Here is a 14,802-nt window from a genome sequence, read left to right as displayed (position 1 = left end):
AATGTTCTACGCAGCGCTACTATCACACAAATGTAAAGTTCACGAAAATCGAAATTAAAACGTAGAAGATATGAATTCTCCAAGATTTCCTATAGAAAAATAATTAATTAAATTCTACTGCGAAAATAAAAAGTTTCAAAACAGAGAAATAATACTTCTAACATGTAGAGCTCATAAATATGAATCTAACGAAATTTGAATGGATAAAAATGGAGTTAAAATGAATATTTTACGAGCAAAACAATTTCAGTGGCAAATCTGTGAATAACTGAAAACGTATTTTAACTTAAGCGATAGGGAATACGCCTTTGAACTCGAAACACATATTTTTCTCTGGCGCCTTGGACTGCGGGTTTCATTCTCAATTTTTCTAGAGTCTCTTTAGCAAATTGTGCACGCGAAGAGGTAACTTCTATTCCTGTCACTTGATCTTGCATCTAACGGCTCAGGACTCAACAGGGGTGAGCCAGGCGGCGGCCGATCGGCGCTCTGGCCTCCGGCGCGGTGGCGCCATGGCTGGGCGAGCCGAGCTCGCCGGCGTCGACTGATTTCTCGATTCTATGCACCAAAAGTAGAACCGAGTACACCAAAACATAGAGGGGCTTCACGCGAACTCACCCACGGGTTTTGTTTGGACCAGAGAGGGCTGGGGAAGGCTCACGACGGCGGCGGCTTGGTTTCTGTCTCGGCGAGATCCGAAACTCAGCGCTCGAGGCACCTAGGGCTTCCCGGGGTGCGATAGATGGCAAAAGGGGGTCGCGAGGGTGAGCACCAAGTTTTATAGGGCGCAGTTTTGATCTCCACACGCAAAAATCCCGGAAAACTCGGGATTACCTTCCGTGACCTGCTTGGACTCGACGAAGGAGAAGAGAAAGAAAGAACTGTGTCGCTGCAGGGGGGCAGGCGTCAGCTCGATAGGGGGAGATAGGGAGTCACTGCCAAGCGGGACTGGACAGTCAGTGGCTCAGGGAGCGGGCCAGGGCGTCAGTGAAAGAATGGAGCGGGGAGGGCACGCCTGCTGCCTTGCTTGGGCCGCAGCAAGCTGGGCCGGGGTGGGAAAGCAAGGCCGAAAGAGGGGGAAGGGAATGCTGGGCCGCGGGGGAGAAATGGGAAGGAGAAGTGGGCCTTTGGCCAGAAAGAGGGAGAAGGGGTTCTGGCTCTCTTTTTTTCCCTTTCTTTTATTCCAAAGCCGTTTTAAAATCTCTTTGAAATATTTTTGAACTTTAGTCAAACCACTCATGTCAACAAAAATTAATGTAGAAGCATGAATGCGCAACAAGTTGCTAAGCCCTATGATAATTTTTAATTTAATGAAAAATATTATTTTCCTATGTTTCATGAGCACAAAATTTCATAAATAAATCATTTTTCACCTATTTTTAAAATGAGTAAATTTTAGGGTGTTACACTAATTCATGAAGCCTTCTAAAAAATAAATGCTAAGACACAACACCCTTTTGTTTCTTATTAGTAATTGGACTTCTAGAAGGTTACACATTCATGTAAACAAATGGATTGAAGAAGTTGAACAGATCCAAAGCTGCACCTCAGGATTTTATTAGAAGTTTTCAATTTATGAAACTTCCTTCTATTTCAGGAGTTCACGGATTGTTCGATTCATTTTCCTTTGGCAACTTTGATGTAGTCCTATGTAGCATTTTTCACTTACCCAATTGAATTATTGTTATTTTTCTATCTATTTATTAAAACTTTATATTTATTATTGGATGACTCTACCTTCGAGCCACATTTCATTTTTAACATTACAAACTTAACACTATTTGCCGTCATGACAATCTACATCAACATGTAGGCCTTATGCTTGTTCATTCTTGAGATTCTCTTCATCATGCAAGGGCTAGTGAAAGAAACATGTCTTACCCTTCATGTATGTCTATTTCGAGAGCGCTATACCACCTTGATAATCACATGAACTTTTCCCCCATCACAACAATCCACATCACTCTGTGCATAATATCCTTTCACTTCCTGCAGACTCTTAAATTGTGGCATACAACATACAAATGGATCTCAATGCATCAAACCTCTCTTCATTTCCCTAATAGCCACCAAACCCACGATGTGGACTTGGTATGTGTCACAACTCACAGCTAGGTAAGTGATTGGTATATATATGGTGCAACAAAATACATCGAGATGGCTGGCACCATAGGCTTAGAGGGCTAAACACGGACAAAAAAGGTCAAAGTTAAGAGAGTTAAATGTACAAACTATATGCCTCACAAGTGGCTGAAAAGTCATTGCTGAAAGTACTGTCTGCTAATTTATTATTTGAGAAAAATACTGTTGAATGGTTTGCTGATTTCGCTGATAAATTCAAGCAAATAAGCCCTGGGTCATCATACTAAAAAAATATTAAAAGGAGTTAAAAAGAAATAAAATATAGAAAATAGAAACAACACTTTTGACAATTTTAAGTGATGATATTACATGTAAAACATTAATAATAAAACAAGCACACACAAACTATAGGGGTCAAAGTATCATACTACTCCCTCTGTCTAGGAAAGAATCAATTCTTATAATCTGTGCTAACCATTTTTTTAAGCTTGACTAATTTTATAGAAAAGAGTAACAACATCTATGATATAAAAAATATGATTCTTATGAAAATATATTCTATGTTAAATCTAATAATACTAATTTGATACTATTAATGTAGCATTTTTTTTAAAAAAATGGTCAAAGTTTTAAATGTTTGACTTAAGATAACTCTATGACTTATTCTTTTGGGACAGAGGAAGTAATCAACAAGAGCGTAATAAGCACACTTTTTATAAGAAGCCACTATGATGAGTAGCGACGATTTGAACTCTGTAAAATTATATTAAGAAAATGTAAAAAAAAAGAGTAAAACCAAGTTGTTTTGAATTTGTTTCAGTGTACGCAATTCAGGCTTTGTTTAGTTCCAAAATTTTTTGCAAAATAGGAATAGTAGCACTTTTGTTTGTATTTGACAAATATTGTCTAATCATGAACTAACTAGGCTCAAAAGATTCGTCTCGTCAATTCCCACCAAACTGTGCAATTAGTTTTTTTTGTCTATATTTAATACTTCATGCATGCGTCTAAAGATTTGATGTGATGGAGAATCTGAAAAGTTTTGCAAATTTTTTTGGAACTAAACAAGGTTAGACGGGCCTTGTTTAGTTCACCCTGAAAACCAAAAAGTTTTCAAGATTTCCCGTCACATCGAATCTTATGACACATGCATGAAACATTAAATATAGACAAAAACAAAAACTAATTACACAATTTATCTGTAAATCATGAGACGAATCTTTTGATCCGAGTTAGTCCATGATTGGATAATATTTGTCATAAACAAACGAAAGTGCTACAGTGCCGAAAACTTTTCATTTTTTGGAACTAAACAAGGCCACAATTTACAAGTGATGAATTCACGACACAAATTAGGAATATCCCGAGTACTCCATGCATCCGAAAAAGAGTGTCGTTTTAGAATTTCAGATATCTTATTTGACCATTCGTCTTATTCAAAATTTTTACATAACTAATATATATTTTGTTAAGACTTATTTTATTATTAGAGATACTTTACCCATGATTAATTTATTTTATAATTTACATAAAATTTTTGAATAAGACCAACGGTCAAACACGATGTCTGAAACTAAAAAACGTTATTCTTTTTGGGACGGAAGAAGTATAATACAGAGGCGAACACACTGGAAAGAAAAAATATTTGAAGGGGCAGCAGCAGCAGATGCAGCTGATCAATCACCATGAGGCACCACGAGGAAGAGGCGACAAGCGACGCCACCAACTACCAAACCCATCGCACACGTCCTCCCCCCTCCCCTTGGTCGGCATTGCATTGCACGCCCGCGCGGCGCCTGCTCCCTTCCATTCTCCATTGACCTCGCCCCTCTCGTCCGTCTCCTCCTTCCCAAAGCTTCGAATTTTCCCGAGGCCGGAGCCACACAAGGTTCCTTCCCTTCCCCGCGTCCCACGATTCGGCGTCGGAAAGTGGCAAGGCAACGGAACCCGAGCCGCCCCGGCGTGAGTTGAGGCGGGGTCCCCCGTCTGGGTGCCTTCCGTGCCGCTCGCCTGCGTCGCGGGGCGCATTGCCGTGCCGCCCCCGCGGGAAGGCAGATTCCCGCCACCTATTAATCCTCCTCCCTTAGGCCGTTTTCTGCCTTGGGGAGCAGGACACAAACGCAGCGCCGCGGGAAAGCCGGGCGCCGCATGGATCGAGGCATCCGCTGTTCCCGACTCAAGACCCAGTTTTGGCGTCTTGGCGTAGCGGGACGGAGGAGGACGACGCGGTTCCGGAGCGCAGGGCCGCGGCGGCACGCCGGGATCTCCGAGGCGCCGCGCTGTTGAGTGCTGACGTCTTCTCGTTCCTGCGACTGGGAAGAGGTGATTTCTCTGCTGAGGAGGGCCTGGGGCGGCTCTCGGTCTCGGTTCAGTCCCTCTCCCTTATTTGCTTTTTTTAGGTTGGTGGGGGGTGGAGTTGTTGGGTGGGAGAGGAGCTGGAATTTATTGCGAGGTGCTTCCTTGGAGACCATTGCTGCTCGAATCTGAGCTGAGCTCCTCTTCTTCTTCCGAGGGAGTTGCCATTCGCGTTCTGCAGTAAGATTGATTTGGACAAGATTGGAGCGAATTGGCTGCTAGGCGGGCGTCCAAAAACCCTGAGCTTCTGGCCTTGTCGACTTCTTGGGGGCATCTGGGAGTAGCTTTGGTGCAGTGATTCAGTGGAGTCTGGAGGAATGGCGCCGAGCAAGAGGCTGGAGAAGCTCAAGCTCAGCACATTGTTGACTTTCATGCGTTGTCACAGGAGCTCTAGTGATGATCACTCACGGATTGGGACAGTCGGGTTCTCCCGAGTCGTGTACGTCAACGAGCCTGATAGGCTTCAAGAGGAGGGATTCAGTTACCCGACGAATGAAGTGTCGACGACAAAGTACACTCTGGCCACCTTCCTGCCCAAGTCCCTCTTCGAGCAGTTCAGGAGGGTGGCCAATTTCTACTTCCTTGTCTCTGGTATCCTTGCCTTGACTCCACTCGCACCTTACACTGCAGTGAGCGCACTTGCACCGCTCTGTGTCGTGATTGTAGCCACCATGGCAAAAGAAGGGGTTGAGGACTGGCGGAGGAAACAACAGGTATCATTCTTGTGGTCTTTTGTTTACATCCTAGCTGTAATATTATTTACTGAATTTTGTTCACAAGTCATGACATGACCCTTGTGTTTTGAATAAACACTAGCTCATATTGCTTTACTTATTTTAATGTTTATTTCATATACTGTATAATAAATTGGTACAGATTTTGCTTCCTGTTTCTTGGTGCTGGGATTGTCGGGTTCATTCTCTATACATATCTGGGTTTTGGGGAAATAATATACATTCATGACTTTTACAAACAATGAGTACTTATTATGAACAATTCACTGAGCTATATTACCATGTATTTTGGTGTCTGAAACTTAAATTCTTAATTTGATCATTTTTCATGCTTGTGCTTTGACCATGTGATTCATTATTGATTATACTCACAGTTGTCCATTCTACTTGTGTCGCTGTGCGTCATGATGTAGCAATAGTTTTTAGTCTTAACTGTAGCACTTAATATTGCAAGAAGTCACCTTTATTCTCTATATATAAATGCTGAGCTTATCTGTGACTGTGAATCAAGGTGTGGCATAATTAACTTTGTTACAAGATCAAATAGTTTATCTGATGTTATTTTACTGGTATTGGATGCCATTGACTGTGTTACTGTAGTTTAGTTAATTTGAATATTTATGTAAACTTTCCATGCCATTGGTATATTAAATAGATCTATGCAACTACATCACCCAGGATCACGAGCTCAATAATCGGATAGTCAAAGTGCATAGGGGAAATGGTCATTTTGAAGAGACAAAATGGAAGAATATCAAAGTTGGAGATGTAATAAAGGTGGAGAAGGATAATTTCTTTCCCGCTGATATGATTCTACTTTCATCTAACTATCCAGATGGAATCTGTTATGTAGAGACCATGAACCTCGATGGTGAAACAAATTTGAAAATTAAACAAGCTCTCGAGGTGACATTGGATTTACAGGAGGACATAAAGTTCAGGGAAATCAGACAAACAATTAAATGTGAAGACCCAAATGCGAACCTCTACTCCTTTGTCGGTTCAATGGAATGGAGAGGCCAGCAGTATCCCCTGTCACCCCTACAGCTTCTTCTTCGGGACTCAAAACTACGGAACACAGACTACATATATGGGGCTGTCATCTTCACAGGTCATGATACAAAAGTGATGCAAAATGCAACCGAACCACCATCTAAAAGAAGTAAGGTTGAGAAGAAAATGGATAAAATTATTTACCTTCTGATGTCTTCTCTACTCATGATTGCATTACTTGGTTCTGTCTTCTTTGGGATCTGGACCAAAGAGGACCTAAGAGATGGTGAGCTCAAACGGTGGTATCTTCGGCCAGATGCTACTACTGTATTCTATGATCCAAAGAGAGCAGCTCTGGCATCTTTCTTTCATTTGTTGACGGCCTTGATGCTGTACAGCTACTTCATCCCCATTTCTTTGTATATATCCATTGAGATGGTCAAGATCTTGCAAGCTGTATTCATCAACCAGGATATTGAAATGTATCATGAAGAATCAGATAAGCCAACTCATGCTCGTACTTCGAATCTGAATGAAGAACTAGGGATGGTTGATACAATACTATCCGATAAGACTGGAACATTGACGTGCAACATGATGGAGTTCATCAAGTGTTCAATTGCTGGCACTGCCTATGGTCAGGGTGTCACTGAAGTTGAGAGAGCTATGGCTATGAGGAAAGGTGCCAGGTTAGATGATGACATTGAAAAAGGGGACCACAAAGACAAAAATTTCAACAACAGTCCCCATGTTAAAGGGTTCAATTTCAAGGATCCACGAATAATGGATGGGAATTGGATTCATGAGCCTAACACAGATATGATAAGAGATTTTTTCCGGCTCCTAGCCATCTGCCACACTTGCATTGCTGAAATAGACGAAAATGAGAAGGTTTCATATGAAGCTGAGTCCCCTGATGAAGCTGCATTTGTTATTGCAGCAAGAGAACTAGGGTTTGAGTTTTACAAGAGGTCGCTGGCAACTATAATTGTTCGTGAACGGGATCCAAGTCAAAATGTTGTTGAGAAACGGTAAGTCAAATTTCTGTGCTCTTTCCTCTATGGATTATCCTTACTTCCTTAGTACTAATCCTGATTCTTTTACATCCTGTTGCAGAAAGTATGAACTCCTAAATATATTGGAGTTCAGTAGTTCAAGGAAACGGATGTCTGTGATTGTCAAGGAACCAGAGGGAAGGATATTACTTCTCAGCAAGGGCGCAGACAGGTTAGTGCTCTATTTATACTAGATTTCAATGTTTAGTCACAGATCATCTTCTTAATCGTAGTCTCTGTGAACAGTGTGATGTTCAGAAGGCTTTCACCAAATGGAAGAAAATTTGAAGATGAAACAAGAAGACACATAAATGAGTATTCTGACTCTGGTCTAAGAACCTTGGTTCTAGCATATCGTGTCTTAGATGAGAGAGAGTACAAGGAATTCAATGAAAAATTGAACGCTGCCAAAGCATCTTTAAGTGCTGATAGAGATGAAAAAATTGAGCAGGCTGCTGATAGCATTGAACGGGACTTGATTCTTCTTGGTGCTACTGCAGTTGAAGATAAGCTCCAGCAAGGGGTATGCCTTTTTGTAGATAAGCCTTCCTGTTCCGCATCTTATTTTGTATGCTTTCTAGGGACCTTGCCTGTTCATGTACTCATATGCACGTACATATTCAGGTGCCTGAATGCATAGACAAGCTTGCACAAGCTGGAATTAAGATATGGGTCCTGACAGGTGACAAGATGGAGACGGCTATCAATATTGGGTAAGCATTATATGCCTGCATCGAAATAGGAACTTTTTATTTCAACTGGACTATTTCCTTTTCTGATTGATGAGCTTCTCCATCTGCAGGTTTGCATGTAGCCTGCTTAGACAAGGCATGACACAGATAATTGTCACACTGGAACAACCTGACATCATCGCGTTAGAGAAAGATGGTGACAAACAAAAAATTTCTAAGGTGAATAATTGATTTCGTTACCTGCCTTTTTGAAGCATTAGGCATGTTGCAGTCATTTTACATATAACAATGTCAATGTTGAAATGCCCTATATTTACACATAGCTCTAATGCTTGAAAAGAGTAACAAGGCATACATTCAAAATTATTAATTGAGAACAAAATCAATCAACATCATCTTAATTACACCCTTTTTGTTGGCTCTCCAGGCATCAAAGCAAAAGGTTATGGGTCAGATAGAGGATGGAATCAAACAAATTCCACCTTCAACTCAAATCAGCACTGCATCATTCGCACTAATCATTGATGGTAAATCACTAACTTATGCTTTGGAAGATGATGTCAAGTTGAAGTTCTTGGATCTTGCTATCAAGTGTGCATCAGTAATATGTTGCCGATCTTCACCAAAACAGAAGGCACTGGTCAGATTTCTTTCTATTTTTAAGTTCCGGTCTCTTTTCTATGTACTTTCAAAGTGTATATCTTCTAGAGCATACATGCAAAAACATTTGCAACAATTCCAGGTTACAAGACTTGTTAAAGAAGTAACACATAAAGTGACTTTAGCAATAGGTGATGGGGCAAATGATGTTGGCATGCTTCAAGAAGCTGACATAGGGGTTGGCATCAGTGGTGCTGAAGGAATGCAGGTTACTAATTCGATGCTGTATAACTTTTGCTAAATGTGCCCATGATTTCTTTTCTTATTATTTGTTTCTTATGATCTAGGCTGTCATGGCTAGTGATGTTGCTGTTGCGCAATTCCGCTTCTTGGAACGGCTACTTCTGGTGCATGGACATTGGTGTTACCGGCGTATTTCAGTGATGGTATAGTTGCCATTTACATTGATTTTAATCTTTTTTTCCACAGGATGAACCAGAAATTTCATTACCAAAAGAAAAAAAAAATACCACAAGTATAATGTTTGCACCACCAAACATTCCAAAAATCAGAGCGATCCTGGGCTCTGGAACATGTCCCAAAACACCACCAGCAAAGCAAGTTTCAAAGTACATAGCAGACACAAAATGGCCATGGTCAGGCGGTCAGGCCCACCTACTCTCACTCCCAACCAGGGTTGAAACGAGGCCCTTGACAACTCTCCACACACAATAAGTGTAAAAACAAACCACGCCAACTCATTTTTGGCTTTGGACTTAGACTACATGCTTCTCATCTCTTGGCCCCAAACATTTATTTTGATCTACTATTCAGGCTTCGTAATTCAAGTCTTGATAAAATAATTTTGTGGGTTGATGTGCAGATATGCTATTTCTTCTACAAGAATGTTACTTTTGGTGTCACTATCTTTCTGTATGAAGCATTTGCATCTTTCTCCGGGAAGCCAGCTTATAATGATTGGTTCTTGTCACTCTATAATGTTTTCTTCACCTCCCTTCCTGTCATTGCTTTGGGGGTATTTGACCAGGATGTGTCTGCCAGGCTGTGCATACAGGTACGTCAATATTTAAACAGTTTTGGTAATTAAAATGATTGGAGTAGACAAATTTAGATATGTTACCTACTGCCCTGTCAAATATACTTCTACCATATATTTCTGAAGAAAGTGTGCTTTCTACCCTTGGGGTAGAGAAGCTACATAATTTTGTCTTTTTTTTTCCTCTGGATATAAGGTTTCTTTCACTTTTGATCTGTTGATTTTTTTTATGGTATATATGTTCTCAGTTTATTTAAGAACTATCTTTCTGTTAATATAAGGGTTTTTAACCTGTGAAAAATTCCTTTATAAGTACCATTTTTGGGGGTTTTTGAAGTCCCAGTTTCACTGCCATATTGAATGAATCAAGGAAACACTATCTTTCAAGTTATTTGAATGCACAAAGCACTTGAGTTGGGGCGCACTCCTTATGCATTTGTGTTACCTATCTTTTAACTTGCCTTTCTGTTCTCTGTTCCTTTGCAGTATCCACAGCTATACCAAGAAGGAGTGCAGAATATATTATTCAGTTGGCGTCGGATACTTGGCTGGATGCTTAATGGTGTTATGAATGCTGTGTTAATCTTTTTCTTCTGCATCACTTCCTTTGAGGACCAGGCGTTCCGTCAGGATGGTCAAGTTGCGGGCTTGGATGCTCTAGGTGTCGTCATGTACACTTGTGTTGTATGGGTTGTCAACTGTCAAATGGCTCTCTCTGTGAACTACTTCACCATAATCCAGCACATATTCATATGGGGCAGCATTGCAGTATGGTACCTCTTCCTCTTGGTTTATGGTGCCATAAACCCGAGGTTCTCAACTACAGCCTACATGGTCTTCATCGAACAGCTGGCCCCAGCCCTCTCATTTTGGTTGGTGACACTTTTTGTTGTGATGGCAACACTTGTCCCCTACTTCAGCTATGCCGCGATCCAGATCCGTTTTTTCCCAATGTTCCACAACAAGATTCAGTGGAAACGGTACTTGGGGAAGGCTGAAGATCCAGAAGTGGCAAGGCAGTTGTCATCACGACACCGGACGTCGTCGCAGCAGAGGATGGTTGGTATCTCTGCTCGCCGTGATGGCAAGGCTATGCAAATAACAAAGGAGACAGAGCTAGAAGTTCAGGAGTAGCATTGTCAGTAGATTTTGTGTTTTGTACAGCTTATAGGATATTGTCTCCGGCAAGACGACGGCTGAACTGATTGGAACTTGGGATGTTCCTGGATTGCTGCTTCTATGATGCCTGTCATGGGAGTTGTTCCAGTTCAGATGATAGAGCAAGACCACAGATTGCTTAGATAGGTCACAAGGAGGCAAAGTGAATACCTGCTGTAAAGTTCAATTTTAGTAGTCCAAGGCTTTGTGGTTTTTCTTTTCCTGCTTCTCTTACACATGTAGATGCTTGTAACCAGATTGGTAGTGTTTTATTCCTTTTTACCCCCCCTTGCCTGCCGTCTCTCAAGTGTATTTTAAACAATAATGGTAAGGCTTCTGATTGAGTGGTTTTCGTGCTTTATTATTTGGAAAGAATCATAAATGGGTGATTTATATAATCTAAAATTGGCCTCAAATATTTATTTGCATGACTTGCCAAATATGGGGAGGCCACAAAGGAAGTGCATTTGTGCCCTCGCTATAATCATTCGTATACTTGTCCAATTTTCCAAGAAAACAATTATTCTTTTGTTTGTACTACTGATTAAGAAGTGGAAGAAAAATGTGCATTTTGGAGGACAAACACATTTACGTGAAAGCAACACTTCCTGATTTGATTCAAGTGTTAATTGTGGGCCAGCTGCCAGCATGGCAAAAACAAATTTGTCTGCAACTAAGGCATTGTTTAGATCTAAGATTTTGACAATGTAACACTTTCGGTTTTATTTGACAAACATTGTCTAATTATTGAATAACTAGGCTTAAAAGATTCGTCTCGCGATTTAGAGACAAACTGTGCAATTAGTTTTTGTTTTCATCTATATGTAATGCTCCATACATATGCCACAAGATTCGATGTGACGGAGAATCTTGAAAAGTTTTTGGTTTTGAGGTGAACTTAACAAGGCCTAAGATAAATACACGTCTTACTTACTATATGAAAAATGAATAAGTGAACCAAGAGGTATATAAGATTGAAACAGTGTCATGAAGAAAACTCAAGGTTCAACATTACATGGATTTACAATATTTGTTTTATTTCCGTTCTGTTATTACTAATATACTAACCTGCAATTAGGAGCAGCAAAGGAGGCAAAGGATCAAAGAACTTGAGCTGCTGAGCGCCCCGTCACGTGTCACGGCTCCGGTAGCGGCAGCGGCAGTGGCGGTGGCGCAGCCGGCTGCTTTGTCTCCGCGGCTGGCACAACCGGGCGGCCCCGGTGCGCGCTCCTCCGCCAGCGCGCCAGCCTGGTGCAGTCGTAGGACTCGTCTGGCCCCTGGGCCTGCGCGGCGCACACCCGGCCGAAGAAACAGGAGAGCACGGTGAGTACGAGCACCGCGGCCAGCACCCCGAAGAAGGCGCCGACGGACCCTGACCCCGATGAGGCGCCGTGCCGCGGCGCCGCTGCAGCTACGGCGCCCGCGCCGGACACCTGGTAGTTGGGCAGCGGCACCGTCGTGGTCGTCGCCGTTATCGACGTGGTCGGTGTCGCTGGCATGATGGCCGCCATTGTTGCTTGGGCGTAGGAGCGTGGCGTAACGTACAGAAGAGAGTTGGTGGGTGGTGAATGTGTGCTGCACTTTGAGCTGGGGAAGGAGGAGGGTGGCGGATGCCGTGCCCATGAGGTGAGCAATAAGCATGGGTGGGAGCAGTGAGGCAGCAAAAGTGTCACTCGCTTTTTTCTCCTTTCAATTTAGTAGTACATATACTAATGCTTGGTATTGTGGTGGTCTGATGGATGTAGAGGAGAGGATAGAGATAGGGGAGAAAGAAAATTTAATTAAAGAGAGAGAAAATTAAAAATGAATTTGTTGCTCACCTTTAACGTCTAACAATATCTATGTCATAACATAAAGCACCTTATAAAATATATATTTTATAACATATTTAATAATACTAATTTTATCACAAGTTTTAACAATTTTTTTTTTAAAAAAAATAGTCAAAGTTTAAAAGATTGATTTAAGACAACTTTGAGAATCTATTTATTCAGGGATAGGGAGTATATATTATTAGATTAGATGGATGGTGTCTTAGTGTGTCTATATCTAGGAAAAAAGAAATAACTTGTTTGATCTGATGACTCGGCAAGCCAAGAACCATTGGACGGAGAAGAATCAGATACGGAAAAGGCGGCATGATTGTTGTAGCAAATATATTACAATGGAAAATTTGCTTTGTCCTTTAGAGCAACTTCAACAGATACGCTATCTATGTTATCTAGGTTATTTTTTTATAGTTTTAAAGCAAAAATTAAAGTCCAACAAATGGACTATCTGGTTTGCTAAAATATCAAGTTTGGTAGTCTTAAATTTTCGCTTGTTATATATAGCATGTCGTCCTCACTAGCTATACAAAGACTATTGTGAAACTCTATGTTTTGATTAAGTTTTTTATTTTATACAATAGCTAAATCTTATAGTTTAGAATATAATTTTACTCATCTCTTGGAGATGCTCTTAGGTCCTTTATATATTGGCCCAGTGCCTTTTTTTTTCTAGGGAACATCCATCTTCTTTCGATGACTTGTCTCTACCACGGTCTTTAACGTGGCAATCAGCACCATCTAGGCGTCTACAAATCCTGCTCGCCAGCGTTTCTGCCACCCTAGCCTGTTGAGATTAATATTAATTAGTATGGTTATCTTTCTTTTAACCTACGCTTATGTTGAGAATACTAGGGTTTGTTTGTCTGTTTATTTGTAGATTAAACAAAATTATTTTGTTATAGCTTAGATTAGTTATGTTTTAACAACAGTCGGGCCAAGAGGTACCATCCCGTTTATTTTTTGTCCAATGCGGCGTCAAGCAGATTCAGAACATATCAATGACCAAACCACGACCACAATCACGACCATGGACAATACAACTGCCGTTAGTGCCCGAGAGACTCTCCCCATTTTAGACCCCGCGATGTGATGAGGCGATGGGAGTGTTCCCCAATCACTACAGTAAACAGGCGATTTGCCGGGAGGAAAATGTTTTGCCGGGAGTTTTTTATCGGACACCCGGCAAAGGATTTCTTTGCCGAAGGCTAGGGTCAGAGACTCCCGGCAAAGAAATACTCCCGGCAAAGAAGCCTTTGCCGGGGGCCAAGCTCCCGGCAAAGTCTAGCCGTCGGCAAAACAACCTTGTTTGCCGAAGGCCGACACCCGGCAAAGCTAGGCCGTCGGCAAAGGTGGTCAGCATGGTGATGACCAACGGTCGTCACTCTTTGCCGAGAGCCACGCCGTTAGACACCCGGCAAAGATTTTTTTATTTTTTATTATAAAAAATCTTTGCCGAGTGTCTCTGACCTGGCTCCCGGCAAAGACTTCTTTGCCGCGAGCCAAATTAAGCTCCCGGCAAATTTTTTTGTCTTTTTTTGTTTTTTTGATCCAATTTTTTTGTGGGGCCTTGATAGAGTAAATAATTCGTTATTTGAAAATTTGGCACAATTTTAAGTTAAAAAATATATTTATTTAATTTATTTTTATTTCGTTGAATTTTTACGAGTAATGTAAATTTGAACTACAGGTACATAAAATAATATAATTCGGTTATTCGAAAAATGAGATTTATAATATTTAGGGTATGTCAAGACCGTATCTAGGAAGTTGCATGAATTTTAGCGCATCATATTATCATAGCATGAGATTATACTCGCGAGGAAAGTGTATTTAAATTATATAAAATTAAAACAAAGTCCGAAAATCACAAAACTTGTCGATGTGTCTTGTTATTGCATGTGGGGGCCGAGGTAAAAAAATTAGAAAGTTTGGAGCAAGTTGTGACGTCGGATGTTTAAAATCCAGACATCTCCACATATGATAAAATCCAGGGCCTGCCCCCGCGCCCCTGGCCTGACCCCGCTCGCGCGCCGCCGCGTGCCCGGTTGCCGGCGCCCGCGCGGAGCGGCCCGGCCTGGCCGCGCGCCGCCGCCTGCCCGCAGCCGCACGCCCGCAGCCGCCCGCCACCGCACGGCCGCGCGCGCGCCCGGCCTGCCCACGCGCCGCCGCCTGCCCGCCCCCGCACGGCTGCGCGCGGCTCCGGCCTTCCCGCGCGCCCCCGCTGGCCTGCACCCGCCCACTCTTCCC

The 14,802-nt window shown here is 41.9% G+C and overlaps 1 protein-coding gene across 1 annotated transcript; it reads left to right on the top strand.

The window, feature by feature from the left end:
• On the top strand, positions 3,761-11,131 carry LOC8072933 (putative phospholipid-transporting ATPase 9). The gene is made up of 11 exons (XM_002438327.2): positions 3,761-5,150; positions 5,850-7,195; positions 7,281-7,391; positions 7,466-7,742; positions 7,844-7,932; positions 8,022-8,130; positions 8,339-8,551; positions 8,654-8,779; positions 8,859-8,957; positions 9,395-9,586; positions 10,055-11,131. Exons 1-11 carry the CDS (start codon positions 4,755-4,757, stop codon positions 10,700-10,702), a joined length of 3,606 nt encoding a protein of 1,201 aa, XP_002438372.1. The 5' UTR covers positions 3,761-4,754; the 3' UTR covers positions 10,703-11,131.

Source organism: Sorghum bicolor, chromosome 10 (assembly GCF_000003195.3).
Source record: "Sorghum bicolor cultivar BTx623 chromosome 10, Sorghum_bicolor_NCBIv3, whole genome shotgun sequence".
NCBI lineage: Eukaryota > Viridiplantae > Streptophyta > Magnoliopsida > Poales > Poaceae > Sorghum > Sorghum bicolor.
The sequence above is the reverse complement of the archived record's forward strand: the minus strand, read 5'-3'. Positions and strand labels throughout refer to the sequence as shown.

Bases quoted from the DNA above. Each gene is read 5' to 3' on its own strand.
- LOC8072933 (XM_002438327.2), top strand. From the start codon at position 4,755: ATGGCGCCGAGCAAGAGGCTGGAGAAGCTCAAGCTCAGCACATTGTTG. The intron at 7,743-7,843 runs GTATGCCTTTTT...GTACATATTCAG, and splicing joins AAGATAAGCTCCAGCAAGGG to GTGCCTGAATGCATAGACAA. The intron at 7,933-8,021 runs GTAAGCATTATA...CTCCATCTGCAG, and splicing joins GAGACGGCTATCAATATTGG to GTTTGCATGTAGCCTGCTTA.